The sequence below is a fragment of the Salvelinus namaycush genome, chromosome 28 (genome assembly GCF_016432855.1).
Source record: "Salvelinus namaycush isolate Seneca chromosome 28, SaNama_1.0, whole genome shotgun sequence".
Taxonomy (NCBI): Eukaryota; Metazoa; Chordata; class Actinopteri; order Salmoniformes; family Salmonidae; genus Salvelinus; species Salvelinus namaycush.
The window spans coordinates 70791-85158 of NC_052334.1; the positions used below are offsets into that span (position 1 = coordinate 70791).

A 14368-nucleotide genomic window follows, 5' to 3' on the forward strand; every position below is an offset into this window, starting at 1 on the left:
TCCATCATCATATTATAGAAGATGACGTGGGTGTCCATCATCATATTATAGATGATGACGTGGGTGTCCATCATCATATTATAGAAGATGACGTGGGTGTCCATCATCATATTATAGATGATGACGTGGGTGTCCATCATCATATTATAGAAGATGACGTGGGTGTCCATCATCATATTATAGATGATGACGTGGGTGTCCATCATCATATTATAGAAGATGACGTGGGTGTCCATCATCATATTATAGAAGGTGACGTTGGTGTCCATCATCATATTATAGAAGATGACGTGGGTGTCCATCATCATATTATAGATGATGACGTGGGTGTCCATCATCATATTATAGAAGATGACGTGGGTGTCCATCATCATATTATAGAAGATGACGTGGGTGTCCATCATCATATTATAGATGACGTGGGTGTCCATCATCATATTATAGAAGATGACGTGGGTGTCCATCATCATATTATAGAAGGTGACGTTGGTGTCCATCATCATATTATAGAAGATGACGTGGGTGTCCATCATCATATTATAGATGACGTGGGTGTCCATCATCATATTATAGAAGATGACGTGGGTGTCCATCATCATATTATAGAAGATGACGTGGGTGTCCATCATCATATTATAGATGACGTGGGTGTCCATCATCATATTATAGAAGATGACGTGGGTGTCCATCATCATATTCTAGAAGGTGACGTGGGTGTCCATCATCATATTATAGAAGATGACGTGGGTGTCCATCATCATATTATAGATGATGATGTGGGTGTCCATCATCATATTATAGAAGATGACGTGGGTGTCCATCATCATATTATAGAAGGTGACGTGGGTGTCCATCATCATATTATAGATGATGACGTGGGTGTCCATCATCATATTATAGAAGGTGACGTGGGTGTCCATCATCATATTATAGATGACGTGGGTGTCCATCATCATATTATAGATGATGACGTGGGTGTCCATCATCATATTATAGAAGGTGACGTGGGTGTCCATCATCTTATTATAGAAGGTGACGTGGGTGTCCATCATCATATTATAGATGATGATGTGGGTGTCCATCATCATATTATAGAAGATGACGTGGGTGTCCATCATCATATTATAGAAGATGACGTGGGTGTCCATCATCATATTATAGAAGATGACGTGGGTGTCCATCATCATATTATAGAAGGTGACGTGGGTGTCCATCATCATATTATAGAAGATGACGTGGGTGTCCATCATCATATTATAGAAGGTGACGTGGGTGTCCATCATCATATTATAGATGATGACGTGGGTGTCCATCATCATATTATAGATGACGTGGGTGTCCATCATCATATTATAGAAGATGACGTGGGTGTCCATCATCATATTATAGAAGGTGACGTGGGTGTCCATCATCATATTATAGAAGATGACGTGGGTGTCCATCATCATATTATAGAAGATGACGTGGGTGTCCATCATCATATTATAGAAGGTGACGTGGGTGTCCATCATCATATTATAGATGACGTGGGTGTCCATCATCATATTATAGATGATGACGTGGGTGTCCATCATCATATTATAGAAGATGACGTGGGTGTCCATCATCATATTATAGAAGGTGACGTTGGTGTCCATCATCATATTATAGATGATGTGGGTGTCCATCATCATATTATAGATGATGACGTGGGTGTCCATCATCATATTATAGAAGATGACGTGGGTGTCCATCATCATATTATAGAAGATGACGTGGGTGTCCATCATCATATTATAGATGACGTGGGTGTCCATCATCATATTATAGAAGATGACGTGGGTGTCCATCATCATATTATAGAAGGTGACGTTGGTGTCCATCATCATATTATAGAAGATGACGTGGGTGTCCATCATCATATTATAGATGACGTGGGTGTCCATCATCATATTATAGAAGATGACGTGGGTGTCCATCATCATATTATAGAAGATGACGTGGGTGTCCATCATCATATTATAGATGACGTGGGTGTCCATCATCATATTATAGAAGATGACGTGGGTGTCCATCATCATATTCTAGAAGGTGACGTGGGTGTCCATCATCATATTATAGAAGATGACGTGGGTGTCCATCATCATATTATAGATGATGATGTGGGTGTCCATCATCATATTATAGAAGATGACGTGGGTGTCCATCATCATATTATAGAAGGTGACGTGGGTGTCCATCATCATATTATAGATGATGACGTGGGTGTCCATCATCATATTATAGAAGGTGACGTGGGTGTCCATCATCATATTATAGATGACGTGGGTGTCCATCATCATATTATAGATGATGACGTGGGTGTCCATCATCATATTATAGAAGGTGACGTGGGTGTCCATCATCTTATTATAGAAGGTGACGTGGGTGTCCATCATCATATTATAGATGACGTGGGTGTCCATCATCATATTATAGATGATGACGTGGGTGTCCATCATCATATTATAGAAGATGACGTGGGTGTCCATCATCATATTATAGAAGGTGACGTTGGTGTCCATCATCATATTATAGATGACGTGGGTGTCCATCATCATATTATAGATGATGACGTGGGTGTCCATCATCATATTATAGAAGATGACGTGGGTGTCCATCATCATATTATAGAAGATGACGTGGGTGTCCATCATCATATTATAGATGACGTGGGTGTCCATCATCATATTATAGAAGATGACGTGGGTGTCCATCATCATATTATAGAAGGTGACGTTGGTGTCCATCATCATATTATAGAAGATGACGTGGGTGTCCATCATCATATTATAGATGACGTGGGTGTCCATCATCATATTATAGAAGATGACGTGGGTGTCCATCATCATATTATAGAAGATGACGTGGGTGTCCATCATCATATTATAGATGACGTGGGTGTCCATCATCATATTATAGAAGATGACGTGGGTGTCCATCATCATATTCTAGAAGGTGACGTGGGTGTCCATCATCATATTATAGAAGATGACGTGGGTGTCCATCATCATATTATAGATGATGATGTGGGTGTCCATCATCATATTATAGAAGATGACGTGGGTGTCCATCATCATATTATAGAAGGTGACGTGGGTGTCCATCATCATATTATAGATGATGACGTGGGTGTCCATCATCATATTATAGAAGGTGACGTGGGTGTCCATCATCATATTATAGATGACGTGGGTGTCCATCATCATATTATAGATGATGACGTGGGTGTCCATCATCATATTATAGAAGGTGACGTGGGTGTCCATCATCTTATTATAGAAGGTGACGTGGGTGTCCATCATCATATTATAGATGATGATGTGGGTGTCCATCATCATATTATAGAAGATGACGTGGGTGTCCATCATCATATTATAGAAGATGACGTGGGTGTCCATCATCATATTATAGAAGATGACGTGGGTGTCCATCATCATATTATAGAAGGTGACGTGGGTGTCCATCATCATATTATAGAAGATGACGTGGGTGTCCATCATCATATTTTAGAAGGTGACGTGGGTGTCCATCATCATATTATAGATGATGACGTGGGTGTCCATCATCATATTATAGATGACGTGGGTGTCCATCATCATATTATAGAAGATGACGTGGGTGTCCATCATCATATTATAGAAGGTGACGTGGGTGTCCATCATCATATTATAGAAGATGACGTGGGTGTCCATCATCATATTATAGAAGATGACGTGGGTGTCCATCATCATATTATAGAAGGTGACGTGGGTGTCCATCATCATATTATAGATGATGACGTGGGTGTCCATCATCATATTATAGATGACGTGGGTGTCCATCATCATATTATAGAAGGTGACGTGGGTGTCCATCATCATATTATAGATGACGTGGGTGTCCATCATCATATTATAGGTGACGTGGGTGTCCATCATCATATTCTAGAAGGTGACGTGGGTGTCCATCATCATATTATAGGTGACGTGGGTGTCCATCATCATATTCTAGAAGGTGACGTGGGTGTCCATCATCATATTATAGAAGATGACGTGGGTGTCCATCATCATATTCTAGAAGGTGACGTGGGTGTCCATCATCATATTATAGATGATGACGTGGGTGTCCATCATCATATTATAGGTGACGTGGGTGTCCATCATCATATTATAGAAGATGACGTGGGTGTCCATCATCATATTATAGAAGGTGACGTGGGTGTCCATCATCATATTATAGAAGGTGACGTGGGTGTCCATCATCATATTATAGATGACGTGGGTGTCCATCATCATATTATAGATGACGTGGGTGTCCATCATCATATTATAGATGATGACGTGGGTGTCCATCATCATATTATAGATGATGACGTGGGTGTCCATCATCATATTATAGATGACGTGGGTGTCCATCATCATATTATAGATGATGACGTGGGTGTCCATCATCATATTATAGATGATGACGTGGGTGTCCATCATCATATTATAGATGATGACGTGGGTGTCCATCATCATATTATAGATGATGACGTGGGTGTCCATCATCATATTATAGATGACGTGGGTGTCCATCATCATATTATAGATGATGACGTGGGTGTCCATCATCATATTATAGATGATGACGTGGGTGTCCATCATCATATTATAGATGACGTGGGTGTCCATCATCATATTATAGATGATGACGTGGGTGTCCATCATCATATTATAAATGACGTGGGTGTCCATCATCATATTATAGAAGGTGACGTGGGTGTCCATCATCATATTATAGATGATGACGTCGGTGTCCATCATCATATTATAGAAGGTGACGTGGGTGTCCATCATCATAAGAAGATTAAATTGTCGTCCACGCCATTCTTTCTGTACCCTATAGTAGGTGGTATACTGCTGTCCCAGATCATAGTGGTGGGAGGAAGAGGAGGAGGGTTAGTTACCTGTATAGTAGGAGGTATACTGCTGTCCCAGATCATAGTGGTGGGAGGAAGAGGAGGAGGGTTAGTTACCTGTATAGTAAGTGGTATACTGCTGTCCCAGATCATAGTGGTGGGAGGAAGAGGAGGAGGGTTAGTTACCTGTATAGTAGGTGGTATACTGCTGTCCCAGATCATAGTGGTGAGAGGAGGAGGACGAGGAGGAGGGTAAGTTACCTGTATAGTAGGTGGTATACTGCTGTCCCAGATCATAGTGGTGGGAGGAAGAGGAGGAGGGTTAGTTACCTGTATAGTAGGAGGTATACTACTTCCCCAGATCATAGTGGTGGGAGGAGGAGGAGGAGGACGAGGAAGAGGAGGAGGGTTAGTTACCTGTATAGTAGGAGGTATACTACTGCCCCAGATCATAGTGGTGGGAGGAGGACGAGGAAGAGGAGGAGGGTTAGTTACCTGTATAGTAGGAGGTATACTACTGCTCCAGATCATAGCAGCAGGAGGAGGGGGCGGAGGGAATCCCCCAGAAGCCCCGGGGAACCAGGTGTTGGACGCCAGCGGCTCAGCTGATAGGATGGTGATCTCTGGACGGCTTTAATAACATGGAGAGGACATCAGCATGCCACAGGCCAGAGGCATGTAATCAAAGCTCAATCTATCATGATGAAAACACCAGAAAGCTAGAAGTTGGGTGTATCTGATCTGGATCTGATCTGGATCTGATCTGTATCCGGATCTGATCTGGATCTGATCTGGATATGATCTGGATCTGTGAAATGCGTCACTAAACTCAGCTGTGAAACTTACCTCCTGTCTCTGGGGTTGCTCTCGCTCGGGGAAGTGGATCTAGTTGACGCTGAGGCAGAGAAACACCGTTTTTTTTATGGATTTTTATTTAACCAGGAAGTACTATTGAGGTCTGAAAACCTCTTTCACAAGGGACAGACAACCTGGTTAAGAGGGGCAATGTAACCATCACACTCATTATAAAGCTCATAACATAAGATGGCCTAGTCATAATGCCGTGTTCAAAACATCTGGGAACTTGGAAATCTCAGACTTCCGACTTCAGCGCAATCAAGACAATTGGGAACTCAGAAAAAAAAAACCCAGGTACAACTGCCAAAAAATCGTTTTGAATTGTCATCCAACTCGGGAATTCCAACTCGGGACCTCAGGCCTCTTTCTAGAGCTCCGACTTTCCGACCTGAAGATCACTGACGTCACGATTTGACCTCGTATTCTTCCCAGTTCCCAGTTGTCTTGAAAGCGGCAAGTGCTACGAACACCAGGGAAAGATTCCATCTTATATAGATCTATAACAATAACAACAGTTCCCTTAGCCTACACACTGATCTTGGGTCAGTTTTGCATTTTTTCCCCCACTAACGATTAAGGTTATGCTTGGTTGAGGGGAAGCTGATCCCAGATCTGTACCAAAGGGGGAAACTTACAGACAAGTCATCAGTTGTTGTGTAGAGTAATACAGGAAGAGTAAAAGACACTCACTCCTCTTAATGGCGGCCCTGATGGAGGACAGAGGTCCTTGGCTGGAGGAAAGGAAGAAGGAAAGAATCAAGGGAAAGTGATGTCATTCCTTCATTCACCTGCTATTTTCATTACAGAATACACAGTGCAGGTTTCCTTACAGAAACACAGCTAAGGTGTGTGTGTGTGTGTGTGTGTGTGTGTGTGTGTGTGTGTGTGTGTGTGTGTGTGTGTGTGTGTGTGTGTGTGTGTGTGTGTGTGTGTGTGTGTGTGTGTGTGTGTGTGTGTGTGTGTGTGTGTGTGTGTGTGTATTTATTATGGATCCCCCCCATTGGTTATAACATCGTCAGAAAATACAGAAATGCCAATGGTGGAGGTGTTGCTGTTTATATTCAGAACCACATTCCTGTAAAGCTTAGAGAGGATCTCATGTTAAATACTGTTGAAGTAATATGGCTACAGGTTCATCTGCCTCACCTAAAGCCCATTCTGGTGGGAAGCTGCTATAGACCACCAAGTGCTAACAGTCAGTATCTGGACAACATGTGTGAAATGCTTGATACTGTATGTGATATCAACAGAGAGGTATATTTTCTGGGTGATTTAAATATTAACTAGCTAAATTAAGCTGCCCACTCAAGACAAAAATTCAAACTGTAACCAGTGCCTGCAACCTGGTTCAGGTTATCAGTCAACCTACCAGGGTAGTTACAAACAGCACAGGAATTAAATCATCAACATGTATTGATCACATCTTTACTAACCCTGCAGAAATTAGCTTGAAAGCAGTATCCAAATCCATAGGATGTAGTGATCACAATATAGTAGCCATATCTAGAAAAACCAAAGTTCCAAAGGCTGGGCCTAATATAGTGTATAAGAGGTCATACAAGAAGTTTTGTAGTGATTCCTATGTTGATGATGTAAATAATATTTGTTGGTCTGTGGTGTGTAATGAGGAGCAACCAGACGCTGCACTTGACACATTTATGAAATTGCTTATCTTTTTAGGGATAGGGGGCAGCATTTTCACTTTGGATGAATAGCGTGCCCATAGTGAACTGCCTCCTACTCTGTCCCAGATGCTAAGATATATGCATATTATTATTACTATTGGATAGAAAACACTCTGAAGTTTCTAAAACTGTTTGAATTATGTCTGTGAGTATAACAGAACTCATATGGCAGGCAAACTTCCAAACAGGAAGTGGAAATTCTGAGGCTGGTTGTTTTTCAACTCATCGCCTATTCAAATCCCAGGAAGATATGGATTTGTTTGCACTTCCTACGCATTCCGCTAGATGTCAACAGTCAGTAGAACATTGAATGAAGTTTATACTGTGTTGTGGGGCCGGATGAGAGGGGAATGAGTCAGTGGTCTGGCAGATTGCCAGTTCCTGGTCACGCACTTTCCTCATGATATCGCCTTGCGTTCCATAACTTCTACAGACACGAAGGAATTCTCCGGTTGGAACGTTATTGGATATATATGATAACAACATCCTGAAGATTGATTCTCTACTTAGTTTGACAAGTTTATTCGACCTGTGATATAACTTTTTGAAGTTTTCGTCCGACGTTATGCGTGACTTGCACGAGCGTTTGGATATGTGTACTGAACGTGCTAGCAAAAGTAGCTACTTGGACATAAATAATTGACATTATCGAACAAAACAACAATTTATTGTCGAACTAGGACTCCTGGCAGTGCATTCTGATGAAGATTATCGAAGGTAAGGGAATATTTATGATGTAATTTCGTATTTCTGTTGACTCCAACATGGCGAAGAAATGTTGTTTTTTTCTGAGCGCCGTCTCAGATTATTGCATGGTGTGCTTTTTCCGTAAAGTTTTTTTGAAATCTGACACAGCGGTTGCATTAAGAACAAGTGTATCTTTAATTCTTTGTAAAACATGTATCTTTCATCAAAGTTTATGATGAGTATTTCTGTTATTAGATGTGGCTCTCTGCAATTTCTCCGGATATTTTGGAGGCATTTCTGAACATGGCGCCAATGTAAACTAAGATTTTTGGATATAAATATGCACATTATCGAACAAAAAATACATGTATTGTGTAACATGATGTCCTATGAGTGTCATCTGATGAAGATTATCAAAGGTTAGTGATTAATTTTATCTCTATTTCTGTTTTTGTGACTCCTATCTTTGGCTGGGAAATGGCTGTGTGTTTTTTGAACTTGGTGGTGATCTAACATAATCATATGTTGTGTTTTCGCTGTAAAGCATTTTTTAATTTTTTTTAATCGGACACGATGGGTAGATTAACAAGATGTTTATCTTTCATTTGCTGTATTGGACTTGTTAATGTGTGAAAGCTACATATTTCAAATAAATATTTTTGAATTTCCCGCGCTGCCTTTTCAGCGGAATGTTGTGGGGGGGTTCCGCTAGCAGAACGTTATCCCAGTTACTGATAAACCCTTTAAGAAAATTACTGTAAAAACTGTTAAATCCCTGTGGATTAATGAGGAATTTAAAATGTGTATGGTTGAGATGGATGAGGCAAAAGGAATGGCAAATAAGTCTGGCTGCACAACCGATTAGCAAAACGTACAGCAAGTTGAGAAATCATGTGACTAAACTGAATATAAAGAGGAAGAAACTACACTATGAAACAAAGATAAATGACATAAAGAATAACAGTAAAAATCTTTGAAGCAACTTAAAATGACATTTTGGGGAAAAAAGGCGAAATTCATTGAATCAAATGGCTCATTCATTACAAAACCCACTGATATTACCAAGTCATTTAATGACTTTTTCATTGGCAAGTTTAGACATGTCATCAACAAACGCTGACGCTACATATCCAAGTATATCTGACCAAATTATGAAAGACAAGAATTGTACTTTTGGAAGAGGTGAAAAAATTATTGTTGTCTATCAACAATGACAAGCCACTGAGGTCTGACAACCTGGATGGAAAATTACTGAGGATAATAGCGTACGATATTGTCACTCCTATTTGCCACATCTTCAATTTAAGCCTACTAGAAAGTGTGTGCCCTCAGGCCTGGAGGGAAGCTAAAGTCATTCCGCTACCCAGGAATAGTAAAGCCCCCTTTACTGGCTCAAATAGCCGACCAATCAGCCTGTTACCCGCCCTTAGTAAACTTTTGGAAAGAATTGTGTTTAACCAGATACAATGCTATTTCACAGTAAACAGATTGACAACAGAATTTCAGCACGCTTATAGGGAAGGACACTAAACAAGCACAGCACTTACACAAATGACTGATGATTGGATGAGAGAAATTGGTGATAAAGTGATTGCGGGGGCTGTTTTGTTAGACTTCAGTGCGGCCTTTGACATCATTGATCATAGACTGCTGCTGGAAAAACGTATGTGTTATGGCTTTACACCCCCTGCTATAATGTGGATAAAGAGTTACCTGTCTAACAGAACACAGAGGGTGTTCTTTAATGGAAGCCTCTCCAACATAATCCAGGTAGAATCAGGAATTCCCCAGGGCAGCTGTCTAGGCCCCTTACTTTTTCAATCTTTACTAATGACATGCCGCTGGCTTTTGAGGTGTTTAAACTGCTTGGAGTAACCCTGGATTGTAAACTGTCATGGTCGAAACACATTGATACAGTAGTAGCTAAGATGGGGAGAAGTCTGTCCATAATAAAGCGCTGCTCTACCTTCTTAACAACACTATCAACAAGGCAGGTCCTACAGGCCCTAGTTTTGTCAGACCTTCACTATTGTTCAGTCGTGTGGTCAGGATTGACAAAAAAATGACTTAGGAAATTTGCAATTGGTTCAGAACAGGGCAGCACGGCTGGCCCTTGGATGGACACAGAGAGCTAATATTAATAATATACATGTTAATCTCTCCTGGCTCAAAGTGGAAGAGAGATTGACTTCATCACTACTTGTTTTTGTAAGAAGTATTGACGTGTTGAATGCACCGAGCTGTCTGTCTAAACTACTGTCACACAGCTCAGACACCCATACATACCCCACAAGACATGCCCCTAGAGGTCTTTTCACAGTCCCCAAGTCCAGAACAGACTATGAGAGGCACACAGTACTACATAGAGCCATGACTACATGGAACTCTATTCCACATCAGGTAACAAGACATGCCACCAGAGGTCTCTTCACAGTCCCCAAGTCCAGAACAGACTATGGGAGGTGCACAGTACTACATAGAGCCATGACTACATGGAACTCTATTCCACATCAGGTAACTGATGCAGCAGTAGAATCAGATTTAAATAACAGGTAAAAATACACCTAATGTAACAGTGGAGACTGTGAAGAGACACACACATGATAACATGCGCACTATACAGACACGTACACAAGGATTTTGTATTGTAAATATGTGGTCATACAGTAGGGGCCTGAGGGCACACAATTAATGTATTGTGAAATCCGTTGTGAAATGTATTGTGAAATCTGTGAATGTATTGTAATGTTTTTAAAATTGTATAACTGCCTTAATTTAGCTGGATCCCAGGAAGAGTAGCTGCTGCCTTGGCAGGAACTAATGGGGATCCATAATAAACCCCAGGAAGAGTAGCTGCTGCCTTGACAGGAACTAATGGGGATCCATAATAAACCTCAGGAAGAGTAGCTGCTGCCTTGACAGGAACTAATGGGGATCCATAATAAACCCCAGGAAAAGTAGCTGCTGCCTTGGCAGGAACTAATGGGGATCCATAATAAACCCCAGGAAGAGTAGCTGCTGCCTTGGCAGGAACTAATGGGGATCCATAATAAACCCCAGGAAGAGTAGCTGCTGCCCTGGCAGGAACTAATAGGGATCCATAATAAACTCCAGGAGGAGTAGCTGCTGCCTTGACAGGAACTAATGGGGATCCATAATAAACCCCAGGAAGAGTAGCTGCTGCCTTGGCAGGAACTAATGGGGATCCATAATAAACCCCAGGAAGAGTAGCTGCTGCAGGAGGGAAATTCCTCACCCAACCACTAGCCCTGCTAATACCTCCTAACCTGATAGCCAGATGTGTGTGTGTGTGTGTGTGTGTGTGTGTGTGTGTGTGTGTGTGTGTGTGTGTGTGTGTGTGTGTGTGTGTGTGTGTCAAGCAAGGTAATAATTAATATGATATGACAGTTATCTGTCAGAACTCACCTCAGTCTGTGTTCCTTCTGCCTCTCTGAGAGCGAGAGGAGAGAAAGAGAGGGAGAGAGAGAGAGAGACAGAGAGAGAGGGGGGGAGAGAGAGCGAGAGAGAGAGAGAGAGACAGAGAGAGAGGGGGGGGGAGAGAGACAGAGAGAGAGGGGGGGAGAGAGAGAGAGAGCGAGAGAAGAGAGAGAGAGAGAGAGGGGGAGAGAGAGAGAGAGAGAGAGAGAGAGAGAGAGAGAGCGAGAGCGAGAGAGGGAGAAAGAGAGAGAGAGTGAGAGAGCGAGAGGAGGGAGAAAGAGAGGGAGAAAAAGAGAGAGAGTGAGAGAGAGAGAGAAGAGCACGGTTACTGAGAGAAGATTAGCTACAGGTTACCTGGCCACTCTTACTACCCTGGACATAATCAGCTTCCAACAGGCGTATTCCCCCTGTAACTCCCCCATTCTCAAGTCACCTTACCTTGTCCAATAGAATGAAGATAGATAACTCCCCTGGTCCAATAGAATGAAGATAGATAACTCCCCTGGTCCAATAGAATAAAGATAGATAACTCCCCCCTGGTCCAATAGAATAAAGATAGATAACTCCCCAGGTCCAATAGAATAAAGATAGATAACTCACCATTGGTCCAATAGAATAAAGATAGATAACTCCCCATTGGTCCAATAGAATAAAGATAGATAACTCCCCTGGTCCAATAGCATAAAGATAGATAACTCCCCCCTGGTCCAATAGAATAAAGATATATAACTCCCCAACATCTACAGTTCCTCTGTCACTGCTGGATAAAACAAAAATCCACAGAAATTTTACAGCAGAACTCCAGCAGTTCTGGTGGATCTAACCTCTTCCAGAATGTAGTAAACTGAAGAACCAGCAGTTCTGGTGGATCCAATCTCTTCCAGAATGTAGTAAACTGAAGAATCAGCAGTTCTGGTGGATCCAATCTCTTCCAGAATGTAGTAAACTGAAGAACCAGCAGTTCTGGTGGATCCAACCTCTTCCAGAATGTAGTAAACTGAAGAACCAGCAGTTCTGGTGGATCCAATCTCTTCCAGAATGTAGTAAACTGAAGAACCAGCAGTTCTGGTGGATCCAATCTCTTCCAGAATGTAGTAAACTGAAGAACCAGCAGTTCTGGTGGATCTAATCTCTTCCAGAATGTAGTAAACTGAAGAACCAGCAGTTCTGGTGGATCCAATCTCTTCCAGAATGTAGTAAACTGAAGAACCAGCAGTTCTGGTGGATCCAATCTCTTCCAGAATGTAGTAAACTGAAGAATCAGCAGTTCTGGTGGATCCAATCTCTTCCAGAATGTAGTAAACTGAAGAACCAGCAGTTCTGGTGGATCCAATCTCTTCCAGAATGTAGTAAACTGAAGAACCAGCAGTTCTGGTGGATCCAATCTCTTCCAGAATGTAGTAAACTGAAGAAAGTCAACCGCTGTCAAAACAGAACTCCTTAGTGCTGTCTGTGTCCCAAATGGCAACCTATGTAGTGCACTACAGTGCATTCGGAAAGTATTCAGACCCCTTCACTTTGTCCACATTTTGTTATGTTTACAGCCAAAATGAACAATCGGGGGAGAAGGGCCTTGGTCAGGGAGGTGACCAAGAACCCGATGGTCAATCTGACAGAGCTCTAGAGTTCCTCTGTGGAGATGGGAGGACCTTTCAGAAGGACAACCATCTCTGCAGCACTCCACCAATTAGGCCTTTATGGTAGAGTGGCCAGACAGAAGACACTCCTCAGTAAAAGGAACATGACCACCCGCTTGGAGTTTGCCAAAAGGCACCTAAAGACTCTCAGACCATGAGAAACAAGATTCTCTGGTCTGATGAAACTAAGATTGAACTCTTTGGCCTGAATGCCAAGCGCCATGTCTGGAGGAAACCTGGCACCACCCCTATGGTGAAGCATGGTGGTGGCAGCATCATGCTGTGGGGATGTTTATCAGCGGCAGGGACTGGGAGACTAGTCAGGATCGAGGGAAAGATGAACAGAGCAAAGTACAGAGAGATCCTTGATGAAAACCTTCTCCAGAGCGCTCAGGACCTCAGACTGGGGCGAAGGTTCACCTTCCAATGGGACAACGACCCTAAGCACACAGCCAAGACAACGCAGGAGTGGCTTCGGGAAAAGTCTTTGAATGTCCTTGAGTGGCCCAGCCAAAGCCCAGACATGAACCCGATTGAACATCTTTGGAGAGACCTGAAAATAGCTGTGCAGCAACGCTCCCCATCCAACCTGACAGAGCTTGAGAGGATCTGCAGAGAAGAATGGGAGAAACTCCCCAAATACAGGTGTGCCAAGCTTGTAGCGTCATTCCCAAGAAGACTTGAGGCTGTAATCGCTGCCAAAGGTGCTTCAACAAAGTACAGAGTACAGGGTCTGAATACTTATGGAAATGTGATATTTCAGTTTGACATTTTTTATAAATGTTCTTAAATGTCTAAAAAACAGTTTTTGCTTTGTCATTATGGGGTATTGCGTGTAGATTGACGAGGGGAAAAAACTATTTAATCCATTTTAGAATAAGGCTGTAACGTAACAAAATGTGGAAAAAGTCAAGGGGGTCTGAATACTTTCTGAATGCGCTGTATATAGGGTGCCATTTGGTACACATCCTAATTGCTCTCAGTGTAAATGCTTTAAGTTTCATTATGCATGAGCTATAATGCATTATAACGCTGATATGAAGGATTTATCTTGGACCTTATGAATATCCACCAAACAGCATGTCAGGCTTCACCACATTTGCTAACTCTGTGTGTGTGTGTGTGTGTGTGTGTGTGTGTGTGTGTGTGTGTGTGTGTGTGTG

At 42.1% G+C, this 14368-nt stretch overlaps 1 protein-coding gene across 1 annotated transcript in view; it reads right to left on the reverse strand.

Moving 5' to 3' along the window:
- The window catches only part of LOC120022964 (thyroid peroxidase-like), an 88162-nt gene that overhangs the window by 20203 nt on the left and 53591 nt on the right, over window positions 1-14368 (reverse strand). Inside the window, exons 11-12 of the mRNA XM_038966923.1 lie at window positions 5747-5795; window positions 5396-5531 (exon numbers count right to left, since the gene is read on the reverse strand). Coding sequence (XP_038822851.1) covers window positions 5396-5531; window positions 5747-5795 — 185 coding nt within the window. The remainder of the gene's footprint in view (window positions 1-5395; window positions 5532-5746; window positions 5796-14368) is intronic.